Raw genomic sequence first — 22,532 nt, 5'->3', positions numbered from 1 at the left:
GTCATTTAAATGAATCTGCATTCAATTCAGTTAGTCAAATACAATTAAATGTCACTTGCGAACATTTTAATAATGATGATAATAATAATAATAATAATAATAATAATAATAATAATGATTCAGCGAAAACTGTAAAGTCAGTTCCAATAGAGGCCTGATAAGCAGCGTTTGATGCATAAAGAATCCTCAGGCAGAGGGAACCTCTAAGGTGTGATGAGTCCTTAGAATAAGTATTAAGTATTAAATATCTGTCTGAATTGCTTTTTTACACACAAAAAAATGCCTATTTTATCACATTTAGTTTTATTAGTTGGTAATAAAAAAAGCACACAAAAATATTATACATGTATTTTTTTTTGTTTCAGTCTCATTTGAATCTCATAAAATCTTGCTTGTAGTGAAAATTGTCCAATAGCATTTTAGTAGCTGCCATTTGCTGCATATTCATCAGTTTTCTCTGACCCTTTACTCACCAGTCAAACACCCAGAGTGATGACACTTCAGTGTAGGGCCTCGGCGACAACAACGTAATGTATATTACAATGTCATTTTCTTCAAAAGCAACAAAACAAAGTTCTTCCTAATGTTTCTCTGTTTCAATTCAAGTGTGTTTCATTTGTGACATTTAAAACCAGAAGTTTGCTCATGTGGGAAAGGTGAAAGAAACCAAATAATCTTTTATGATTAACGTGACATTTATTGTGGTCATTAATGATATTGACTGACCTGGAATTTGTTGTGAATATTTCTGGCGATATTGTCCAGCTTGGCAGTATCTAAAGGTGTGCCTTTAAACCTGAATTGACTAGCAGTAGCTCCGAGAACCAGTACGAGTTGGTACCGGTTCCTGGTCAGTTCAGAATTATCGACAAGAAGCAGGAGAAATGGTGCTGCTAGATTAAGACTGATTTTATTTCGACTTTGGTTTTTATCCTATTTGCAACTGTTGGCATCAGCCGATGGTGTTTACCAACATGCTGACTAAATGCTCAAAAGTCTGGACTGAGTGGAACGGTTCCGTTTGGTACAGTACGGTATGTATTATTAAGTAGAGTACCAAATTAAGCAACCCCAACCGTTCCATACTTTGGCACCCTTCCCTTGGGGCACTGGAGTAAAATGGTTTCGATGAGGGTTGAGCTAGATTGGCTCCAACCATCGGGTACAGCCCACACTCCGCCTACCAGGTGATGGTATTGTTCTCAGTTGAAACGCAAGCCTGACCAAGGGCTATACCATTCCAAACTGTACTACACTGTACCAAAGTAAACTTTACCAGTATGGGAACACAGCAATAGAAATGACTGTTGGTCAAATATGTCGTTACTTACTCAACATCCTGTTACCATCACTTTTAATAACTTCAAGAAAACAGTTGACTCTTCTCAGGTGTTTTTTTTTTGAACACCAAATTACAGAGTAGTATCAGTAGTAGTATTTTGGGATTGATAAGCAAAAATACCATCTTTCCTGTACTGCTGGGAGCAGGTGCAGGCGAATCCCTCATATGTTTCTGTTTGAACTGACTCAGCTGACTCCGTTTGGTCGTGCGATGAGATCGTTCAGGTTGGTGCCAGTTGGCTCACGTCCATGAAAGACTCGCAGGTCAGCCTGTTGTGAGTGTACATACAAAATGGCCTAACAGGCCGTTGTAGAGTGTGAGTAGGTAATAGATGCCTTGGGAAACACGCAGCACCGACTGTATGATGACCCCTGACTCGTTGGTCTACAGACTACAGGCATACAAACACTGTTGGGAAAGACCGCTATGGATTTGTTGTTGTCAGGAGCCTCTGCACCTCTGTCAAGGACACGTCTGCTCTGGGGACAGTGTTTCTGGGTCTTTCTATTCACTACTTATAGAGGACATGGGTGAAGCCTGATTCCTATGCCTATAGGAATACAGTTATGTAAAGTGAGTTTGTTTCATGGCAGTGATCCATCTCTTGGGATCGTTGGTGCTTGTCCCCGACCATTTTTGGCATCCTGGGGTATAACAGCTATCAACCACTTTTTGTGACAACAGCTGGCAGAGTTGCCTGGTACTGTATATATGCTGCTGGTTACGTACAATGTACGTCTATGGAGTAAGTACACGTGTGCCTCCTTTATGACTTTCCTTGCACACGGCAACATTACATAAGCACTCTTTTAGGAGGTAGAACATATGAGCTGGATACTGCACCGCACCAGTACCTGTTTTTTCTGTGCTACTTGGTATTCACGAGGATCGCGGAGAAGCCTGTCTTTCCAGGCTGGTCATCAGATAAAGGCAGTCTGCCTGGCTGACTGATAGTCATGCACTGCCATGAGAATAATGAGACTAATTTACCCGGCAGATGACCGATAACTCCACACAACCTTTGTGGAGGAGAGAAAAATGCAGCACCATCACAGGCATTTTTAATTAGGAATTGGTGGCTGCCAACAGTACAGTACAGTTCACTAGACTAATTCTTCTTTTTAAGATATCCTATGTGCTATAAAACACACTTTTGTTGTCATGAGAGCAAATTACTACATGCAGTTTAGGCTAATTGTACCATCCATCAGGACTGTGGCCATCGCTTCGGCCAATGGGATGTCAGAACTAAGAATGCAGAACTAATTCCGGCATATTTATACCCTTGCTTTATACAAAAACACTCAAGTCATTTTGAAATGTTCCACTCCTGTAACAAGAAGATAATAAATGTGAGGTTTGTCACAACTGAGATTCTGTACACGGATTCCTGTGTACAGTAATAATGAGGAACACATTAATCTGACAATAATTATTAAAAAAAAGGATTTAGACAATTAAAATGTCAGCTGCACCTAATGATTATATTAATTAGAAAGAAAATGGTATTTTTCCGAACCTCGAAATGACTCCATCCACAAGTATTTCCGTGATCCAGAAATATTCAGCTTACTGTCATAATCATTTTTAAAAAGCTACTCGAATAAAATAACTGATTTTCAAACTAGCTGGCAATTCATAGTTTAAGTCATTTATAGCTTAATCACTGTAGCCCCAATTGAAATCGTTTAGTTAAATCATGTCTGGAGGAAAATCTTGGAAAAAGCCCCGAGCTGATTGTCTGTCAGATTTCACCTCAAACTGTCAACTACAAACTATCTACTCGATATTTTAAGATTTCTCTAAATGAACGCGGAATGAGGTGCAGTCAGTGGACTGATGAAATGTTCTATGTGATCATAGTAAAAATACTCAATTCAAAAAATTTTTACTTAACTGGAGCTATGATCATGAGCAAATGTAGATGAGCATTAGTCTCTGTGGGTCATTCCTTATTATGAACTAGCCCAGAGTAGGGATGCACAATATTGGACTTGTTGCCGATATCCGATATGCTGATATAGCAGGAGTGCTTGGTGCCGATAACCGATACCAATATATATTAATTTTCCCTGCGCCTGACTGCGAAAGCCATTCAGTCTCAGCATAATATTTTGCCTATTCATGTCGCTGCAGGTGTAGATGTAAATAAACATTTTTAAAAAATTGTTGTAGAAGGCGCCAGCATAGAAGTCAACGAAGTAGCAGCCTATTCAGCCTGCTGTTTACATTACATGTCATATTTACTGTTTTACTGTTGTAGTCAATAGTCATATTGGCAGATCTTGATGTGTTTGCAATATCTGATGATCCATTTTAAAGCCAATGTCTGCCATTACCAATATCATCCCCATAATATCGTTCATCCCTGCCCACATCTGTCGGGAACCCTTGTGACATTGAGCACGGCGATGAGGCTGTGCTCAATGTTTGTTTTTGTTTTTGGAACTTAGCTTTAGCCTCTTTAGCTAACCCCATCAGCACCTATTACATTGTTAAAACAAGTAGAACCATAAACACTTAACATGCATTTCCACCACGGGATACAATGCAGTTCAGCTCATCACGGTACAGTTTTGAGGGTGTTCACCATGACCTGCTTTTCACTTCAGGATGTGTAGGTCAGATGACCACAGCTGTGTCAGCTACTGTATGTAAATAGTGTGACATCATAGCCCATGTATACATTCATTGAAGAAGAATTTATATATATATATATATAAAAAGCATGTAGTTAGTGGGAAATGTGCGTTTTGCGGAAGTGATGAAATTTACCAGTGCCTTTGAATGCATCTTGGTAGCTCCACATGCTGTAAACCCTGCGTTACTTTGACTAAGTCTCATGGAGTTTAGTATATTCGATGAGTCATACCACTGGATATTTGAATAGAGTTTTTGTTAGAGATGCCCGTCCCTATATGGTTCAGTTGTTATGGTACCTTCTATAATGATCTGTCGATTATTTTCTCGATCTCAAACTTGAAAACTTGATGTTCTGAAAATGTCTTGTTTTGCCCACGAACCAAAATGATTCAGTTTTAATGATTTATTCGTTATATGGAGCAAAGAAACCAGGAAATATTTACATTTAAGAAGTATAAAAATCGATTAATCAACTATCAAAATAGTTGATAATTAATTTAGTAATCGGTTAATAATTGTTTAATCATACTGTATTGTACTGAACTCTTATGATGGGTGTATGAATATATGTGAATTTCCAATTTGCAATCATCAATCCAATCCAACTTTATTTATAAAGCACTTTAAAAAACAACAACAAAGTGCTGTACATCAGAGATAAATAAGACAAATAAAATATAAAAATGACATTATAAACCTAACAACAAACAATAAACCATACAATAAAATAAATCACCATCGTTATTGTTATTATTATTATTATTGTTAATATTGCACTAATGCTGATGAAGCCATTGTAACTCTGTGCCTCTCCTTCTCCGGCAGTGATGGAAGAGCGAGAGACCTGTGGATCCCTTGTCCGCTCCATTTCCCAGCAGACAACATGAAGGAGGAACTTCAGCTGGTCCTGATAGACAGAGAGGTCCATCCCATCAGACCTTGCACCATGAGTCTTAAGAGCATCTATTTTGAAAAGTAACAAAGAAATTCAACCAACACCACCTCCTTTTGTGTCCTGGAGGAAACGGAGGAAAACGACCATTCCTCCATCGGACCACCCAACAGCAACCAGACAATTTACTGCTGTGACTGACTTTAAGACTGTTAACTACAACGACTGTTCTCCTGCTACTGCCCTTTCCCTTTTTTTATATATACACATATATATATATATATATCAATAACTGCACATACTGTTAATCAAACTGTAGATCCCTGAAATTCAGTCTTTCCACCTGAAGACGTCAACGTGATTGAATTCCCCTGACAAACCTTTTTTTGGATTAACTGATTCTTTGCAACTATGGATCTTGTAGGCTTTTCTATCAGACTGCACATGTTCCTCAGCACATGTCTGGGACTGGAATTTTTTGGCACACCGGGTCAGTGGGCACGCTACCTCCGCTGGGACGCCAGCACCCGTGGTGACCTCAGCTTCCAGTTCAAAACGGACGCCTCAGAGTCGCTGATGCTGTATTTTGACGATGGGGGCTACTGTGACTTTCTGCTGCTGTCGGTGGTGGAGGGCCGGCTGCAGCTGCGCTTCAGCATCGACTGTGCCGAGACGGCAGTTTCGTCTGAAAAACGGGTGGATGACAACAGGTGGCACGTGGCCACTGTGGGCAGGTATAACCTGCGCACGGTGCTGGTGTTGGATGGCCAGGTCGCAGCCGATGGCGTGAAACCTCAGCGGCAGTTCATGAAAATAGTCAGCGACCTGTTCCTGGGTGGAGTACCTCAGGATATCCGCAACGGTGCGCTCACACTGCCTACAGCGCGAAACATGCAGCCCTTCAGGGGCACAATCACAGACCTCAAATATGGCGTCTCGCAGCCAGTGTTGCTGGGAAGCTTTAAAGTGCCCCTGGAGTCGGAAGGATGGTGCAGTGTGAACCCTTGTGAGAATGGCGGTACATGCTCAGTGGTGGATGGACAGCCCATCTGCGACTGCTCCAAAACAGAGTACAGGGGCCGCTTCTGCAGTGAAGGTAAGTCGAAGCTTTTTAAAATGTCACCCATGATAGACTTGGGCAGCTCTTCAACTGCGAAGCACTCTATTTCTTTGCTTTTTTTGTATTCAAAATCCAAATTAGGCCAATTCTTACCATAGACTGTAGTCTACCTATTAGATAGTTATAGCTGCCAATCACACTGGTTTCCACTCACATGTGCTGCATTGTCTATTTCCCTCTAAAGGGGAACATAATTTACAAAAGTGCCATTGTGATCTACAAAAACCAGTGATTTAGACCATTAACACCCCAGAAAAATGTTTATTGGTGTTAAAACGATTTATTCTTGCAAGTCGCCCCTTGGTGGTTAACCGCTACTTCTGTCCTACTTCCAACTTAAAGGCTATATGTCCACTTTGTTAAGTACAGTCTGATTCTTTTTTTTTATGGCAATTTAATGCATTTCCAGGAGACCATATACCAATTGTGCGTCACAGCTCAGGGCTTGATTTGAGTTGCCTTACACATCTGTGACCACAGTTAACTTAAAATCCTATCCAACTATTCTAAATCATAATACAATTGTGCAAATAAACTACCAATAGTCCAAATTCTCCGTGTTCTTATCATGGTCTTTCACACTTGATGAGCTGCATCAACAGATTTATGTGTATTTTTTCCTTAAGAAAAAAAAGAAGGCATCATGATGTCGAAACATTTACTTTTTAATCTCTGGTTTAAAGATTGTTTCTGGTGTTACACCCCGGTTTCGTGGTCTCTGAGGCTGTTTGACTTTGTGGGCTGGCATCAGTCTCAAAGTGTGTGCGCGTGAGATTGTAAAATCAGAATGCTAATCTAAGCGTGGTTAGCGCAGTGCGGCGAAGCAATGGTTAATAGCACCCAGTCCTGCAGGCAGTGATAAGGACGCCTATAGAGAGAACGGGGCCTCCCGAGCCCCCTTTCTTCACCTAATCACAAGATGGCAGGTGTTTTATATCACATCCTTTTGTGCGGCGAAATTTTGCCCGGGCTGTGTTTCAGTTGCTCTTCGGCTGGATTTTACCCAGACCAAGACTCGTGTCTATTAAAAGAAAAAGCCCTTTATTCATTTGCTTCCTGCAGGATACATAAAAGCTACTTTCACCTGCCTCTGCACAAACTTGATTTCCCTATGATTTGATCAATCTCCAGGGCAGAACATTGCGTGATAATGCAGTTGTTGTTTTCTTTCCTGGGGAACATGCAATCCCTGCATGAAATGAAACCACGCACCGCTGCTTACGCTCTGGAAAAGCCTCTTGTCATGTGTTTAATTATTCACAATCAATACGGTTTCTCCAGGTTTTCCAGTAGCCAAGGAGTACACAATAATCAGGCTGCTTATAAGACAATCAATACCACTTGAATGAGAAACCTGAAACTGTTTTATCGCCCCCTCTAATTGATTAATTCAGATCACAGGTACTTTGCTTCAACTCATTTGTCTTGCTGTTATTCTGTGCTAATGTCAAATCCCTGCTAGATTTAGGCCAGGGAATCTGGAATCAAAGATTATTTATTTCTAAGTGTAACCACTGCTGCTGCTGCTGCTGGTGTTTGAAATGATGGAGTGGACGAGGCTGTGGGTGGTGTCGTTCCTCTTCTCTGTCTGGGTGGTGGCTGAGCGGCGTTTCACCGCCATGGTTGGCTGTGAGCTCTGAGCAGAGTCGTTTGTCCATCACTTCCTCTCCTTTATTCGTCTTTCAGTGCAGACACATGGAAACAGACGCACAGTTGCTGGTTTTTCAAAGTATACAGAGGGAACAAAAAAAATTGTGCTTCCCCCACACAATGTTAAGTGTCTATAGACGCTTATTATTTTACTGTAATCTTATTTAACCTAATGGGTTTTTGTGTGTGTTGTGTTCTGTGAATCAAAATGGGGCTAAGGCCTCAAACTGAAGGGCATTAAGCTTCTAGACGGATGCTTACGGACACTTTGCACCAGGGGTCTCAAACTCAAATGACCTGTGGGCCACTGACTGTCTCGCCTGGTCAGTCGGGGGCCAGTCAAGTAAAAAAAAACAGTTGCAGTGGACGTTATGAGCTCAAAATGACATATCAATATGCCATATTAATTCCTTTAATGTACTCTATTTCCTTTCCTTTGTGCTTTACAAATAAAGTTGGATTGGATAATTTCAAAATATAAGTGCTTGTTTTAATATGCAACAATAAAAAAAAAATATTTATGATGCACATTTAATCTAATAATTTAAAAATAAAAACATATAGAAATGACTCGTTACAACTTGATATTGTTTGAAGGGCCACATGAAATCGATTGGAGGGCTACATGTGGCCCCCAGGCCGCCAGTTTGAGACCCCTGCTTTACACAATGCACTTTGGCTGATAAAAGACACAAATGTATGTTTGCTTATCACTCGCTGCTGAAACAGAACTTAATTGACTCGATTTATCAAGCTATCTTTACTGTAGACCGATTTAGCAATTATGAGGAAGTGGTATCAACCGATTAATATTACACACATCTGTTTTCAGACACTTGATAAATGCTGATGAATGCACTTAAACTTTGTTAATCTGACAATTTTTTTTTTTTTAAATGTAAAATGTAGGTTAAACTTTTTTTTTTTATTGAAATTAAGCAATTTTGTTGTCATTGATTATCAAACTGTATATTTTAAAGGAATATCCAAAAACATATTGGCCAAAAAAAACAGCATCATATTGTGTGGTCCTGATTTCAAAAGATTGGCGCTAGCCATAGAAAAAGCTTTATCAACAGCCTCTAGAAATGTTTTATTTATTTTTACCTTTATTTAACCACATAAGTCATTTTGCCTTGAAATTACCAAACCTGGCAGATAGAATATGTTCTAAATTGATGCGCTTTTACTGTGTTCGGCTTCAAATAATTTGTTAATTTTCTGTTTTAGCACTTTTGTAGTTTTTTCATTACGTCCCACTGATTATTATACATTACATCTCCTCTGCTGTAACAATGTAAATTTCCCCACTGTGGGACTAATAAAGGATTACCTGTCTTATCTTAAGTATATGCTTGTTCTACATGCACAGAAACAACTTGAGTTTGTTTGCCAGCTGATGGAGTGATGAGTAAACTGTGACTGATAACCTTGATGATTTTCAGGACAATGCACAAAGATGATTATTATTTCTTAACTGGCTCCACCTTTTTTTTTTCTTTTCTTTTTTTTTTTCTTTCTGTCTTGTTACTGTTGGATTTGCAGAACACTGCCTCTGGTCCTCCTGCCAACGCGAACTGCTGTACCACACTGCCGTGTAATTAAAAGCCTAAAAAAAGATCCCAGAGGCTGCAGAGTTGATTACCCTCCACTTTACAAGTGTGTGTTTGACAAAGCGACATACTGATGATTGTTCCTCGCTTGGTCTTAACAGCAGTGGGGCTAAAAATGTCAAGTCTATGCAGAAAGCGGCGCTGGATTATTCAAATGCAAATGCATGTTTTTCGTGATGTCGATGATGTTTGTCACTTCCACATTTTGTGTGATGGAGTAAAATAGACTGTATAAAATAATGGACACAATCTTCTGGTTGCAAAATGAACTTAAAGCATCTGTCCGCAGATGTGCTGTGCTTCAGCTGAAACTATTGATCGAGACCATTAACTCCTAATACGGACGCAATTTAGCTACAAATTCCACAGCAATTGTTCCATTTTGTGATAAAAGTGTACATTTCGTTGGAGTTATAAGTCAAAGACGTTCTAAAAAAGATCTGGACAAGAAGGCATCATGCATTTTTAATTATTTTTTCTCATCATGGATGATATTTGCTGATATTGAGGACCTACTCAACTTGATTTTTGCCTACCATAACACAAACAGTGGGTGGGGTTTAGATTAGGAGTGGGTGTGGCTTAAAAATAGTTTCAAAATGTAATTTGAACCATGACAAATGGCTTGGATTGAGTTGGAGGTTGAAATTTTGAGCCTGTTAATTAATGGTTTGACCCAAAGTTGCCACTTGCTTTAAGAATTGAGCTTCAGATCAATGTTTTATCACAAGAGGAAAAATAGCTCTTCACAATTTACACTCTATTTTTTACAATCTTAAGTTGAACCCTTAACAATTTACAATTTACACCATGTTTACAGCAAACAGAAAGTGAATTGAGTTGCAGACAAATGTTTTTTTATTGCTAGAGTAAAAGAACCATTTATAATTTATACATTTTTATGTAAAATGGAAACTTAATCGCAGTATTCCAACATTTTCTTAAGGAGTGAATGGTCTCAATTGCTAGGTTAATTACACTGTTCACCGTGGTTCTAAAGACTTCCACTTAAATGGACTTCTTTTTCTTTTCAAACCGAAAGACGACGTCCATTTTTATACCAGTCCGTGCGGCGTTACCTCAGTAATTTTCACCTAAATGTTTTTGACTGAAGTGAAAATATCATTGTGTGGTGACCAAACACTATATAATTCCTATGGGAATTGTGGGAATCATCCATTTCTGTCCACTGTTACAGTATTATATGGATTTAGCCCCAGGAAACACTTGGCCTTTTCTTTGTTTTGTTGAGTTTTGACAGCCCATCACTTCCATATAATGTTGCATGTGGCTAAGGTCAATGAATTATTTTCCCACGAGGTCCATAAAAGTCCATATGACTCATCCTTTGGGAGCCATGAATATCCACGGCAAATACTCATATCGAGTAAATGAAGACGGTACATACGGTGATATTAACAATAAAAGCTTGGAATTTCTATTCACAACCATTTAGTATAGTGTTGCTCCACAGTGTCACTATTTTTAGGTTCATTGAGGCGAGAGTTGTTCGAAAGTTCTCTGTCCTGCTCCAACATATCCTCTCTCCCCTTCTCCCTACTCCCTCATTCTCTCACAATCCTCGCTCCAAAACACACAGCAGCTCCTCAGCGCCGTGCCGGGCGACTCAGTGAGGCATCAGTGTTCGTACGCTGGCGTGTGAGGTTGCTCGGCCACTTTTCCCCCAACCTTGATTTACAGCCTCCACACTGGGACCCGCTCCCAGCTTTGATTTACGCCCCCGACTCTCCCTCGCTCTCGTCTGGCCGCCTCCTGCCAGGCACTGATAGGTGAGGGGAAGCGGAGAAGTCGAGCAGCTCTGGGAGAGTTTAGATTGTTGATTGTTGGGGGGATAAATAACACACTTAATGAGGCTGGCTGAGGCTTACATGCCTGCTTTTTGAATACATTATAGGAATACAGAGAGGGAGGGAGAGAGGATGACATTCATTTAAAGTCGGTTTTACAGAGTACACGTTGTTTGACTGATGCACAGTTTGTTCCTCGGATTAAAAAGAAGAAGTTTCAACTCAGGTAATATACATCTGATAAGTATAGATTACATTGAGTAAAAGTTGAAGACCACAATTAATTGCGGTTTTATGGGCATTTATGCAAATCAGAGGTGACATTGAATAGCAATTTAGTTTTCATTCAGTCATATATAATGAACCCTTGCAATATTGATCCATCCATCCAGCCTTCATGTGAGGGCCGCGGGGCTGCTGGTGACAATCCCAGCTCACTCAGGGCAAAAGGTGTTATATTGATATTGAAAAAATTATATGTTGATATAAATAGTTTTTGAATGTATATGTATATATATGTATATGTAAACAAAACAAAAACATAAGACAAATGTAGATTAAGAAATTGCTATTTTGTACACTATGCCAAAATGACTTGGATTGTCATTTCCTCTGAAAATACTGAGGGTGAGTGACATGCACAGAACTATTTCTGTATCCCGGAATAATGCTGTCACTCGTAATGTTTTTATACATTGATTTAGTCCACCTTATTTACACCTTTCACTTTCAAAATAAAAAGGACTGCAGACCATGAAGGATGATGCTGCATTCAGACGAGTCTTTTATGATTCCGCTGTCCTGTCAGAGCAGTGGGAGGGGTCTTCTTGTCACATGTCCTCCAGCAGGACACTCTGCATTGGCCAATCACACACATTTCTGGTTGCTTTGAAACTTTCAACAACAACATTATTTATACATTTTAGTTTTTTCAGTTTAGTATTCCTAACCATAGTGCAGTGTTGTGGCATCTGATAAGCCCTTAGACGGATTATTGGATCATATTTCATTGTCACACCAGCACCAAACAAATGAGGCGCTTTCATTTTTGCTGCAGTATTCAACACCAGATGGAAATTCTAGGATTTTTATGTTTATTTTTTTATTTTTTTGCATTTTTATCTGCATTGCATCAGAGCACTTATGATGAGTCAGATCAGAGGTAGCCATGCGGCACTTCCTCCATCTTTTGCAGCCCCTGTGCCCAGCTCCCCCTGACCCGTCTCTGTCTGGAAAAACGACATTTTAAGTTCAGCATAACCTTTTATGTCAGCTCCAACCAGTCTGTACTGTTATCAGCATGGTGTCTCCACCCACAAAACCGTCACCATAACTGTTCTTCTCAAATAATGCCAAAATCATGCCTCAGACCATCTGCCAAAGCAGGGTGGTCATAGAAATCGTGAAGAGTGACCCTTCATGGAAAAGTGTCTCCGTTATCTCGGCTGTAGCAGCAAAGACGCTAGACTCTCTTTGGAGAAGGACAAAAATAAATGATGTCAAACATAGATGAAGATGTTTAACAGATAAGGAGATAAGTCTGGTCACAATATTTGGATTACAAAGTAACAAATTGGAGAAAACTGAATACTTGACCAAGAGGAAACCCATCACTGCCGTCTCCAACCACAACGTAAACACAGCATCACCTAGAAAAGTGCCTCGCCATCACCCAGTCAAGAGTCCACTATCTCGGAGCAGATGGCTCGTGCAGCCTCCCTGGCTGTTTCTCCAGCTGCCCCTGTGTTCATATCAACATAAAACATGGCTGCTGCTGCCGGCGAGATCAGTCAGTGAGGAGATTATGGCTTTTACAATGATGATTAATCCAATAATAATCAAACCTTCAGCACGGTAATGAATAGATCCTTCGTCCTGTGAGACTTGTGTATGTGTGTGTGTGTGTGTACTTGTCCCTGACAGTGAGGACGTTTCAATGCAAAAAAAAAAAACAAGCATAAAAGAAATTACAATATTAGGATAACGGTGTTAAAGAGGTTAAAGGATGGGGTGAAAGCAGCAACAACAAAGTAAAGTGAATATAAAATGTGTACAATTATAAAAAGAAAACATGGTAATAATGCTGTGAAGGAAAGTTCAGTGTAAAGCAACCGTCTTCCATTTCTAAAACAATGTCAACCCCGATTGGTCTTTTTTGAGCAATTTCTTTGCTTGGCAAAATTCTATTTTAACTCTTAAATGACTCAAGCAGCCTTTTACAAACAAACCATTTATTCAGTTTGTAATTAGTGTCATCAGGAGAGAAATTTGTGCCAGATTTTGTATAAACATGCTCGGAGAGTCGGGGGTTAGGTGTGGTATCGTTGTAATGAATAAGGTCTGGGTAATGTTCTCAGAAACATATTATGTCAGTGAATGACCTCACAAAGATAGACGTACATGTGTGTGTGTGTGTGTGTGTGTGTGTGTGGGAGTCTCCACCTCATTAATAACTGTGCTCTCCCCCTTTATCATGAATCATCCCTTTAAAATAACCCGTCCCTTTAAATAATCCACTTTGAGCTCTAATCCCCCCACTATCCTTGCCTCACCTTTTGAGTATTGAATTAAACGCGAGTCATTCCCTCACCTAGATTATGTGTCTACTGATGAATAAATAAGTTTGTCTAAGCGCCAGTGAGTCACCCCGGAGACTGGTGATCTGTCTAGATTTCTCTTTTAGGATGAATTTCTAAAGAGGGCTGAAGGATGTCGAGTTTTTACATATATATGTATATATATATGTATATATATATATATATATATATATATATATATATATATATATATATATATATATATATATATATATATATATATATGAATTATAACCAAGAGTATTTGAACTAACTAACATCACCTTCCACATATGGTCCCAGCTTGCCTCGCCTCACCTCGCCCTTAACCATCAAAACTAACCCTTAAAAACCTTAACATTTGATATCAACCTCATTCTTACCCAACCCTTAAAACCAGGTCTTAACCGTCAAAAAGTCCATTAAAATTGTGAGGAGTGGCGAGAATGTCCTCACTCCCCCCCCCACCCCCCCAAATATGTTCAGGTCCCATGGACGCACACACACACACACACTGAGGGATAGAGGAACAATACGGGGAAAATGAACTGCCAAAGGAAGTAGGTTGAGATAGAGAACAAAATAATGATAGAGCAGTAAAGAGGGCGAGTGATCATCAGGACAAAGGCTAAGAGAGGATAAGCTCTGAATGATGGATTAGTCAGAAAGTCAAACAAAAGAAGGAGATAGAAATGAAAGATGAAAATGTTAATCTGTTTTCTCCCTGTTGTCGCCTCTTTTCCCTCCGTCCGCCAGGTTGCTTGAAGTATCACTCCTGCTGCTCCATCATATATAGAACATTTAAATCTTGTCCTGTACTGAGAACTATTGTCAACATGTTGAAATAGGGACAATAATGTTGTAGGAGTCATCTAGTGAACCGTGAAAACTTATTTTAAACGACAGCTACGTTGGGATTTCTTGTTGTTGCGCTTCACAAATGGCCAGTGGGTAAGAATTAGTGCCATCTAGTGGTGAGACTGCAGATTATAACGTGCAACCGCATGTCTATACTAGCGACTATAACTTCTGGGGCTATTGTCAGAATTCCCATGATTCCATGCTGCATCACAACATCATCAAACTAGGTCTTCTGTTATTGATTTGATTGAGAGACACCCCCTAGTGGTAGAAATGACATACCGCGCCTTGAAGTACATAGAAAAGATTTAGTTCGTAAGAAATGGAAAACAAATTCATTTTATATAAAGTTGATTTTCTGCCAATAATCCTTCTTAAATGTTACCCACTGGACCTTTTAAGGCTTTAAACAACCTTCCTCCCAAATAACTCAGTTTTATTGACCACTTATATCCACAGATGGATCACTGCCCATTGAGTTCTCTGCCCGTTGAACTAAGACTCTCAGGTTTTTTTAAACGTTTCTATTATGAAAGCTTCTTTTTTTTTTTTTGAAAAGTTTGTTTGGTCATCCTAAACTTTTTACTGACTAATCTCGCTTTGTTTGATCATTCATTGTCTCTGCTTGTGTTCCTTTGTTTTACACTCGGGCCACAGTGGAAGCTTTAGCAAGATTATCCCAACACTCACACGCACGCATGCACACACACACACACACAGATAGGGAGAGAGGGAGAGGGGGAGAGGGGGAGAGGGAACGTTTGACCAACCACCTCCATGCTGGAGTGCAGCTGACACTCCGTCCTCAGTTTAAACTGAATTAATATCTAATGCATATCTGATTGACTTCCGTCCGCCTGTGTTCACATTAATACCCGAACATGGCCAATTAGTCTTTCGCCAAGAACATTTGATGCATCTCAACTCAATTATGTTTTACTTCATTTTCCAGCCACTTCATTTCTGTGTCACCTCATAAAAAAAAAATAAAGCCTCACATTCCAATAACCAAAGAAAGTTAGTGATTTTGATGAGGAGAAAAGTTCCATCTGGATGTCAGTCAGTCAGTCATCATCTACCGCTTTATCCTCTGCCAGAGGGTCGCGGGGGGTGCTGTGCCAATCTCAGCTACATCGGGCGATAGGCGGGGTACACCCTGGACAGTTCGCCAGTCCATCGCAGGGCCACACACAGATAGAGACAAACAACCATTCACTCTCACACTCACTCCTATGGTCAATTTGGAGTGTCCAATTTACCTATCCCCACATTGCATGTTTTTGGACAGTGGGAGGAAGCCGGAGTACCCGGAGAGAACACACGCACACACGGGGAGAACATGCAAACTCCATGCAGAAAGGCCCTTGTTCCAACCGGGGCTCGAACCCAGGTCTTCTCGCTGCAAGGCGAGAGTGCTAACCACTACACCACCGTGTGGCCCTCCATCTGGATGTAGTTTTTGAAATTCCACGACTTAATCAACCCTCACACTTCCTCATTAGTCTTTTAGGAACCTATTGATTTCCTTCAGATCATTTTTTTATTATTCTGTGTCATTGCGGTCATTTTTGAGCGGGTTAACATGCATAAAAAGAGTTCAGGTTTGGCGGAAATGCGATATTGGCATAGGGCTCAGATCTGTGCGGTGCACCAGGGCTCTATAGGGCCCCCAAGGTGAAGCGTGGATGGAGCAAGCCAAGATTAAGTTGCACTGAGTTTCCCGAAATTTAATGGGAACTTGTAATAGCCCAAGACAAACAAAAAAGTCGACTCCTCAAATCAACAGGAAGTTTGAATTTGGCGTCCATCTTGGTGATTTGCATGCTGAACTCGTCTGAGAGCGTTTATCGCACCAACATAAAAAAACGGGACAATTTGTATTAGTTATTTCTTATATTTTTCTAAAATATTTGTATTTATATCTATTTTTTTTGTATAAAAAAAGAAAAGTAAAGTTATAAGTCCGAATTTCATGAACATTTAAATTGTCTAAGAAAGAAACTCTATGTGACACACATACTGTAAATCTATTGTAATTTGCTGAAAAAAAATGTCAAGTAAACTAGTAAAAATTATAATGAGCCACAGACACAACATCATATTCTGTAACTTAACGCAATTAAAAAAAAAATTAAAATAAAATGCCACATGCTATATATACTGGTTTAAAACCCTGGACTTAATAAGAAAAGAAATATGCTTTAATTAAAGTACTTTTAAACAATAGCAGTATAATAATACTTTTGAATATTAACCAAAACAAACTGAAAACACGTAACACATAATATAACTACCCTAGAGCGCCTGACAGTACAGTAAACAGTAGTTCTGTACACAGATATTCGTCAGACTCTCCAAATGTCCCTGAGGCAGAGACCAAAAAACACCAGGGTGAATTTGACGCCTTTATTTCCGTCAAATGTATCGTTTTGCCACATATAATTACTGATATGTAAGTATTGTCACATACTAATTCTAAGTGCTTTTATTGGAGCAAATGGTTTCTCACCATAGTAACATGACTGCACTGTCTCCTCCCGCCTGCGTCCCACTCTTTTAATCCACGTTTGATGCTTTAATTCCTCTTAGTCATTGTTATAAAATCTGCAAATTGTTCCCTGTTCAACAGCCATTGTTATCAATGTAATGTTCTCTGTAGTCGTTTAAATGGAAATGTGAGTTGTGTAATTATATTTTTAATGATTGTATTAACCATTTTTTTGTTTCTGTGACTTTTTGATTTCCTTTTAATTTGTTGTCATTATTGGTAACAATCATGTGAATTGTTTTACTTGGTGGACCTTGGTGGACATGCGTCTATGCTGCTATAAAATGTGACAAAATACTGCACTTTTGTTTTCTTCTTGCACATCAGTTACTTTGTAATCTGTCTGGACGACACATGGCTGCAGCCCCGAGGATGAAATGCAGAGGTTTGTTTTGTTTTGTGCGACCTTGGTCAACAAAAGTCATGGGTCACTTATAGAAACACTTTCATTTTGGCCGGGGTTTCGCTAAAAAATGATGAAATCAAACACGGCGTCATACATGTGTCTGCACTGGAAGGTATCAGAAAGACTAAAGGTGTGTGTGACTGACGGTGGACTTTCCTTCTTCTTGCCGGACATTTGATCTTTTGCTTCCTAATGTTTGAAACCACATGTTGGTGCTAATATCTTCTTCATTTTAAAGGACACATACACATGGCCGTGCCTACTGCCGGCCCTCTGTATGGAATACGACTGGTGTTAACCGTTTTGCATGATAGTCAACATGCAAGTGATGAGAGTGTTCTAATGCTACCTTTTTGTTTTCTTGTTTTCTGTCTCCTTCTGTTCCAGAAGTCGTCAGTAATATGCCAGGTGAGTTTCAATGCAACGGATCTAATGTCAAACTAAAAGCACATGACGACCATTATTACTGTAGCTGCACATTACCAAACAGGCTGGGCTAATGCAATATGTACGGCTGTGTGGAATAAGTGCTTTAAGAAAATACAGAAAATCACATAAAACTATAAATATAAAGGGCTTCTTTAATGACAATCAAATCGGCTTCTGTATTTATCTGATCAGAAGATTATTAATTTCCCATTTTCTGTTTAGTTTGGTTATTTGAACAAAATTAAAGGTGTTGTTTAGCTCAGTAGAAAAAATAAAGTTCTACTTAATATCCTCTGGTCCAAAAAAATCTAAGGGTTATAGTTAAAAAAACTGTAATATTTCATGACTTTGAATCATTCAGGTCACATGACAACATGTACAACAGGGAAAAACAGACTCGTAAAATAACAAATATCTACCCTCAATGTGCGTGTCGCAGGAGAGCTTACGATGACAGACGAAACGGAGCAATACCACCAGAAATTGTGGGGGGCAGTATAGAGTCAATAGTCCAATCAGTCAGAAAATCAACATAGACTAGTCTATATAGATATTTAAAAATGTCAGAAATAAAGAAAAGAGCTTCTCTGCCACGACTTACATTCCACTGCAGAGAGATCCGCTTGTATTTCTGTCCATTTTGGATCAAGCACAATAAATTAAACTTTTCACTGGCTACCATGTTCGTTGAGGCCTGGAACTTGGCACTCTCTACTGCCCTCTAGAGGAGGTGTTTGCGTAACGTCTAAAGGTAGTGACGGAGATAACACAATGGAGTATAAATGGGCCTTTATCTGACTTCCCTGACGCGTATATAATATTTTTATTTGGCAGAAACTAAAGACATGACAGTCATACTTGTTCAATCACATGATTGTGTCAATTGTATGAATGTAATTGTTTTATATCACCCCATAATGAGCCATTTATATTTAAATCAGGAGCTGACATAGCTCTGCGATCGCCATGTTTTTACTATAGCCAACAATGGAGAAACTAAACGGGGATTATACACAAAAATAGTTATGATTAGTATATTTAATGTCTGCCAAATAACCCTCCTAAGTGCTACACACTGGACCTGTAAGAGCAAAATGTCCAGACATAGGGAAAGACTAAACACAAGCCTAAAACAGAGCTGATATTCAGCTTATTAGTTGGTTACTGTTCACTTAACATGTTCACTACTGATGGGTCACATGTTATTACCGCTGCCAGCATGTTATTTCTTATGATGAAGCCTCACAGGAAGCTTTGTGACGCCTGTCGGTGTGTTCTGATGTCATGTTTTCCCCCTAGGCGGGAAAACATGTGTCATCACAATACCAAAGTGTATTGAAACTAAGAGTTCTCCTCTTTTTTTTTCTCTCTCTCTTTCCCCCTTTTTCTTGGATATCGCTCTTTAGGCCTTGCACATATGATGGCAGAACAAGGTATGCCTCTTTTGAACTCGTCTCTATCACCATCATCATGTTTGTGTTTGTGGGACTGCATGCTTTGGTGTTGGCGTGCAATATACATGTATATGAAAGTGCTCAATTCTATATACATAGAATGTCATCTTGACAGTAATATTCGGGGTGTAATGGAGATGTGTATTTTCGCCTTGTGTCCAAAACATGAACTTTACCTGATAGCACGTATTTAAATACATGTGCTACGATACGATTCATGGAAGATACTTTTATTATGGACAGACACACTGTGATCTGATGTGATAGGATTCTTTTTTTTTTAAATAAAATAAAGACATTCATTTTCAGTTACTAATTACCACAGCTACACAGTTCAGAAAAACTTAATCATTATTAACTACTTACCTTTAATTCCCATGACCATATTATATGTATATATGTATATATGTGTATGTATATATATATATATACATATATATGTATATGTATATTTGTATATATGTATATATGTATATATGTATATTTGTATACATGTATATACTGTGTATGTATATATATACATGTATATACTGTATATGTATATATATACATGTATATACATACATGTATATACTGTATATGTATATATATACATGTATATTCTGTATATGTGTATATATATATATATATATATATATATATATATATATATATATATATATATATATATATATATATATATATTCATTACGTTAATATTTTACACCCCTACATCCTATTGCATGTATTTTTCATAAAATAAATGGAACTAAAAACCAAATAAAGAAAAAATGGAGCGACTTCAATACACACGTCGTTACACCCATAGTTCAGTTTGCAGTGTTTTGTGATGTACAAACTATACGATTGTACATGGACGTATCCTGATGACATGTATTCATATATACATTGACGTGTTTGGTGTGATGTCGGCTCTAACTTGTCGCACTTACATTTCCTCTTCTCCCTCCCCACTGGGTCTCTCTTGGCTGTGGATCCTCTGTTCTGTCTGCGCCTCCTCCTCCTGCTCCTCTAGCGAAAAGCAAAGGTACAGCCTTTTCGAAATCTTTCCTTTTCCGTCTCTATGAAAAGCGCCGCTCGCTCTGTGAGTGTTCGAGAGCACCGCAGTGTGATGTGTTTTGATGCTCTTACAGTGTGTTCGCTTGTCTGTGTTCACTGTCTCTTTTGTGATGGTTTCTCGCCGAGAGTGTTCGGATTAAGCAAGCAATTAAGTTAACCTTATTTTGAAGGAGAGGAGAGGGAAAAGGAGTGTGTTGCTTGGTGTTTGTGTGTTTTGAAATGTGTTACAAGGCTATACTGTGCATGCGGGGAGACACTGCAAGACAATTTTATGAACAACATTCACTCTGTGGGTCAGTTTTCACTAAATTATGATGTATTCCCTTCTGACTAAAGAACAAATAACCACCGTGTTTATTGCAGTATTCTGTTTCTATTAACACGATGATTAAAGAAATACTGAAACTATTCCATCAAAGTTCAGTTAAGTCACATTTTTAATAGCAGGGAAACTTGACATGGTTTACAGGAGCCCAAAGTGAACAATGGCCTCAGGAAGTCTCCAGATCTCACCTTCATGTAGCCCAGAAAAAAAAGAAAAGTGGGCACACTATTTTTATTGACTTTCTCATCTTTGAAGATGACATGCACTCACTGTGGCGTCGCTTCAGCTTAGCCAATGGCATAGAATGTATTTCAATCCACGGTTGCATTAATTAGGGCCCGAGCGCTTACACAGTGGTACGAGGACCCTATTGGAAGTCATGGAATTATTATTATTATTATTTTTTTCTCCCCAAAGCAAAGTTTTTTTTTAAGGTACTCAAAGAATGAATTTTGTTGAAGGTTTTATTTTAGTTTATTTCCCCTAATTGGAAACCCGGTATAAAGAACACCTAAATTTGAATTATGCGGCCATCTTGGTGTTTTGCATGTTTCGCACCAACAGAATGTGGGCGAATTTCAACTCTTCGCCACGAAACAGGAAGTGCCATGTTGACTTTGACTGATCTGCATGCAAACTTTACACGCGAGACAAGAGAAAGGACGAGCACTGTTCTGCATGCAGCTTTGATCTGTCTTGTATTTATGATGGCGTTGGAGCGCACATGGAGGTCTGGACTCCACGGTGGTGAATCCATGTGTGAAAACGATGACTCGCGCTCCCTCGATGAATCCCGACATTGGTCATCTTGGACTATGCTCGAAAAACCCTGGTCCTTCAGTATATTTAGTTTGTCAGCTGACCTCCTTTTGGGGGTAAACAATGTGACTGAACCAAGACTTGACCAACTGAAGCGACCCCCCCCCCCCCCCCCCCCCAGACAGGCTTCTACAGCTGTGACACATTACATGTTCAATACCAGTATGTTGCTTCTTTGACCAGACAGGATGTAATTCGTGTGCACATTTTATTTGCACATTTATTGTAAATGTTAACTTTAATCTCTCAGTTCAAATGTTCCAATTTACTTATATAAAATAAATATTAAAAATAAATATAGGAGCTGTGATTGGCTGCCGTCTACTGCATGTGTTCACCTGGAATGGCTTCCCCCATTCACAGGACAAAGCTCCCAGAAGCTCCTGGAGTCCCTCCCCTCCCCTCCCCTCCTCTCCTCCCCTCCCCTCACCACCTGTCTCTTGTAGTTTTTGCCATGTCTAATCCCAGAGAGAGATGGCAGACATTATTAGGCATCGGGCTCCCTGTCGCCTCCTGTTAGGCAGACAAGAGGCTCCATTCTGGCTCTATTTGCATGTCAGCACACGGGTGGCGGGGAAGCGGGTAGAGAAAGACGGGGGGGGGGGGAATAGAAAACTGTGTCTTAGCCTTCGAGGAGTCATATTTTACTGTCATGGGCTGAGACTTGCACATTTAATTTTTCGACTCATTCTCTCTCCTCTTTAATATATTCTTGGTAAATCCCTCTCTCACTACCTGCTGCCTCTGTTGTCGTCTTCACTTTCACTCCTCATTTATTCCCTGATTCCTTTTTCTTTTTTCCTTTCCACTTCCTCGACCTTTCTCCCGTCTTTCTGAAACAGTTTCCCGTCTTTTCCATTTGGCCCTCATTACCCGTTCACGGTCACTGCGGTAATGCAGTGTTGTCGTCCTCCTGTTTCAGTTGGAGTACACCTGTGATTCTTGCTACAGTGGTAGTTGCAACACAGAGAGCAAGGTCACCGACTG

At 39.5% G+C, this 22,532-nt stretch overlaps 1 protein-coding gene across 9 annotated transcripts in view; it reads left to right on the top strand.

Annotated features, from left to right (window-relative positions):
- nrxn3a (neurexin 3a) overlaps positions 1–22,532 on the top strand; it is a 144,389-nt gene that overhangs the window by 5,568 nt on the left and 116,289 nt on the right. For 6 of the 9 annotated variants that reach the window (XR_009233717.1, XM_058614639.1, XM_058614637.1 and 3 more), the window contains exons 2-5: positions 4,811–5,973; positions 17,847–17,867; positions 19,295–19,321; positions 20,358–20,369. Coding sequence is in view for 7 of the 9 variants with exons in the window: in XM_058614639.1 (XP_058470622.1) it covers positions 5,289–5,973; positions 17,847–17,867; positions 19,295–19,321; positions 20,358–20,369 (745 nt within the window). In the remaining 2 variants the exon portion in view is untranslated. The remainder of the gene's footprint in view (positions 1–4,810; positions 5,974–17,846; positions 17,868–19,294; positions 19,322–20,357; positions 20,370–22,532) is intronic. The other 3 variants (XR_009233718.1, XM_058614638.1, XM_058614642.1) reach the window with 1 other exon arrangement.

Source organism: Solea solea, chromosome 18, assembly GCF_958295425.1.
Source record: "Solea solea chromosome 18, fSolSol10.1, whole genome shotgun sequence".
Classification (NCBI taxonomy): Eukaryota; Metazoa; Chordata; class Actinopteri; order Pleuronectiformes; family Soleidae; genus Solea; species Solea solea.
Note: the sequence above shows the minus strand (reverse complement) of the source record. Positions and strands in the feature narration are given on the sequence as shown.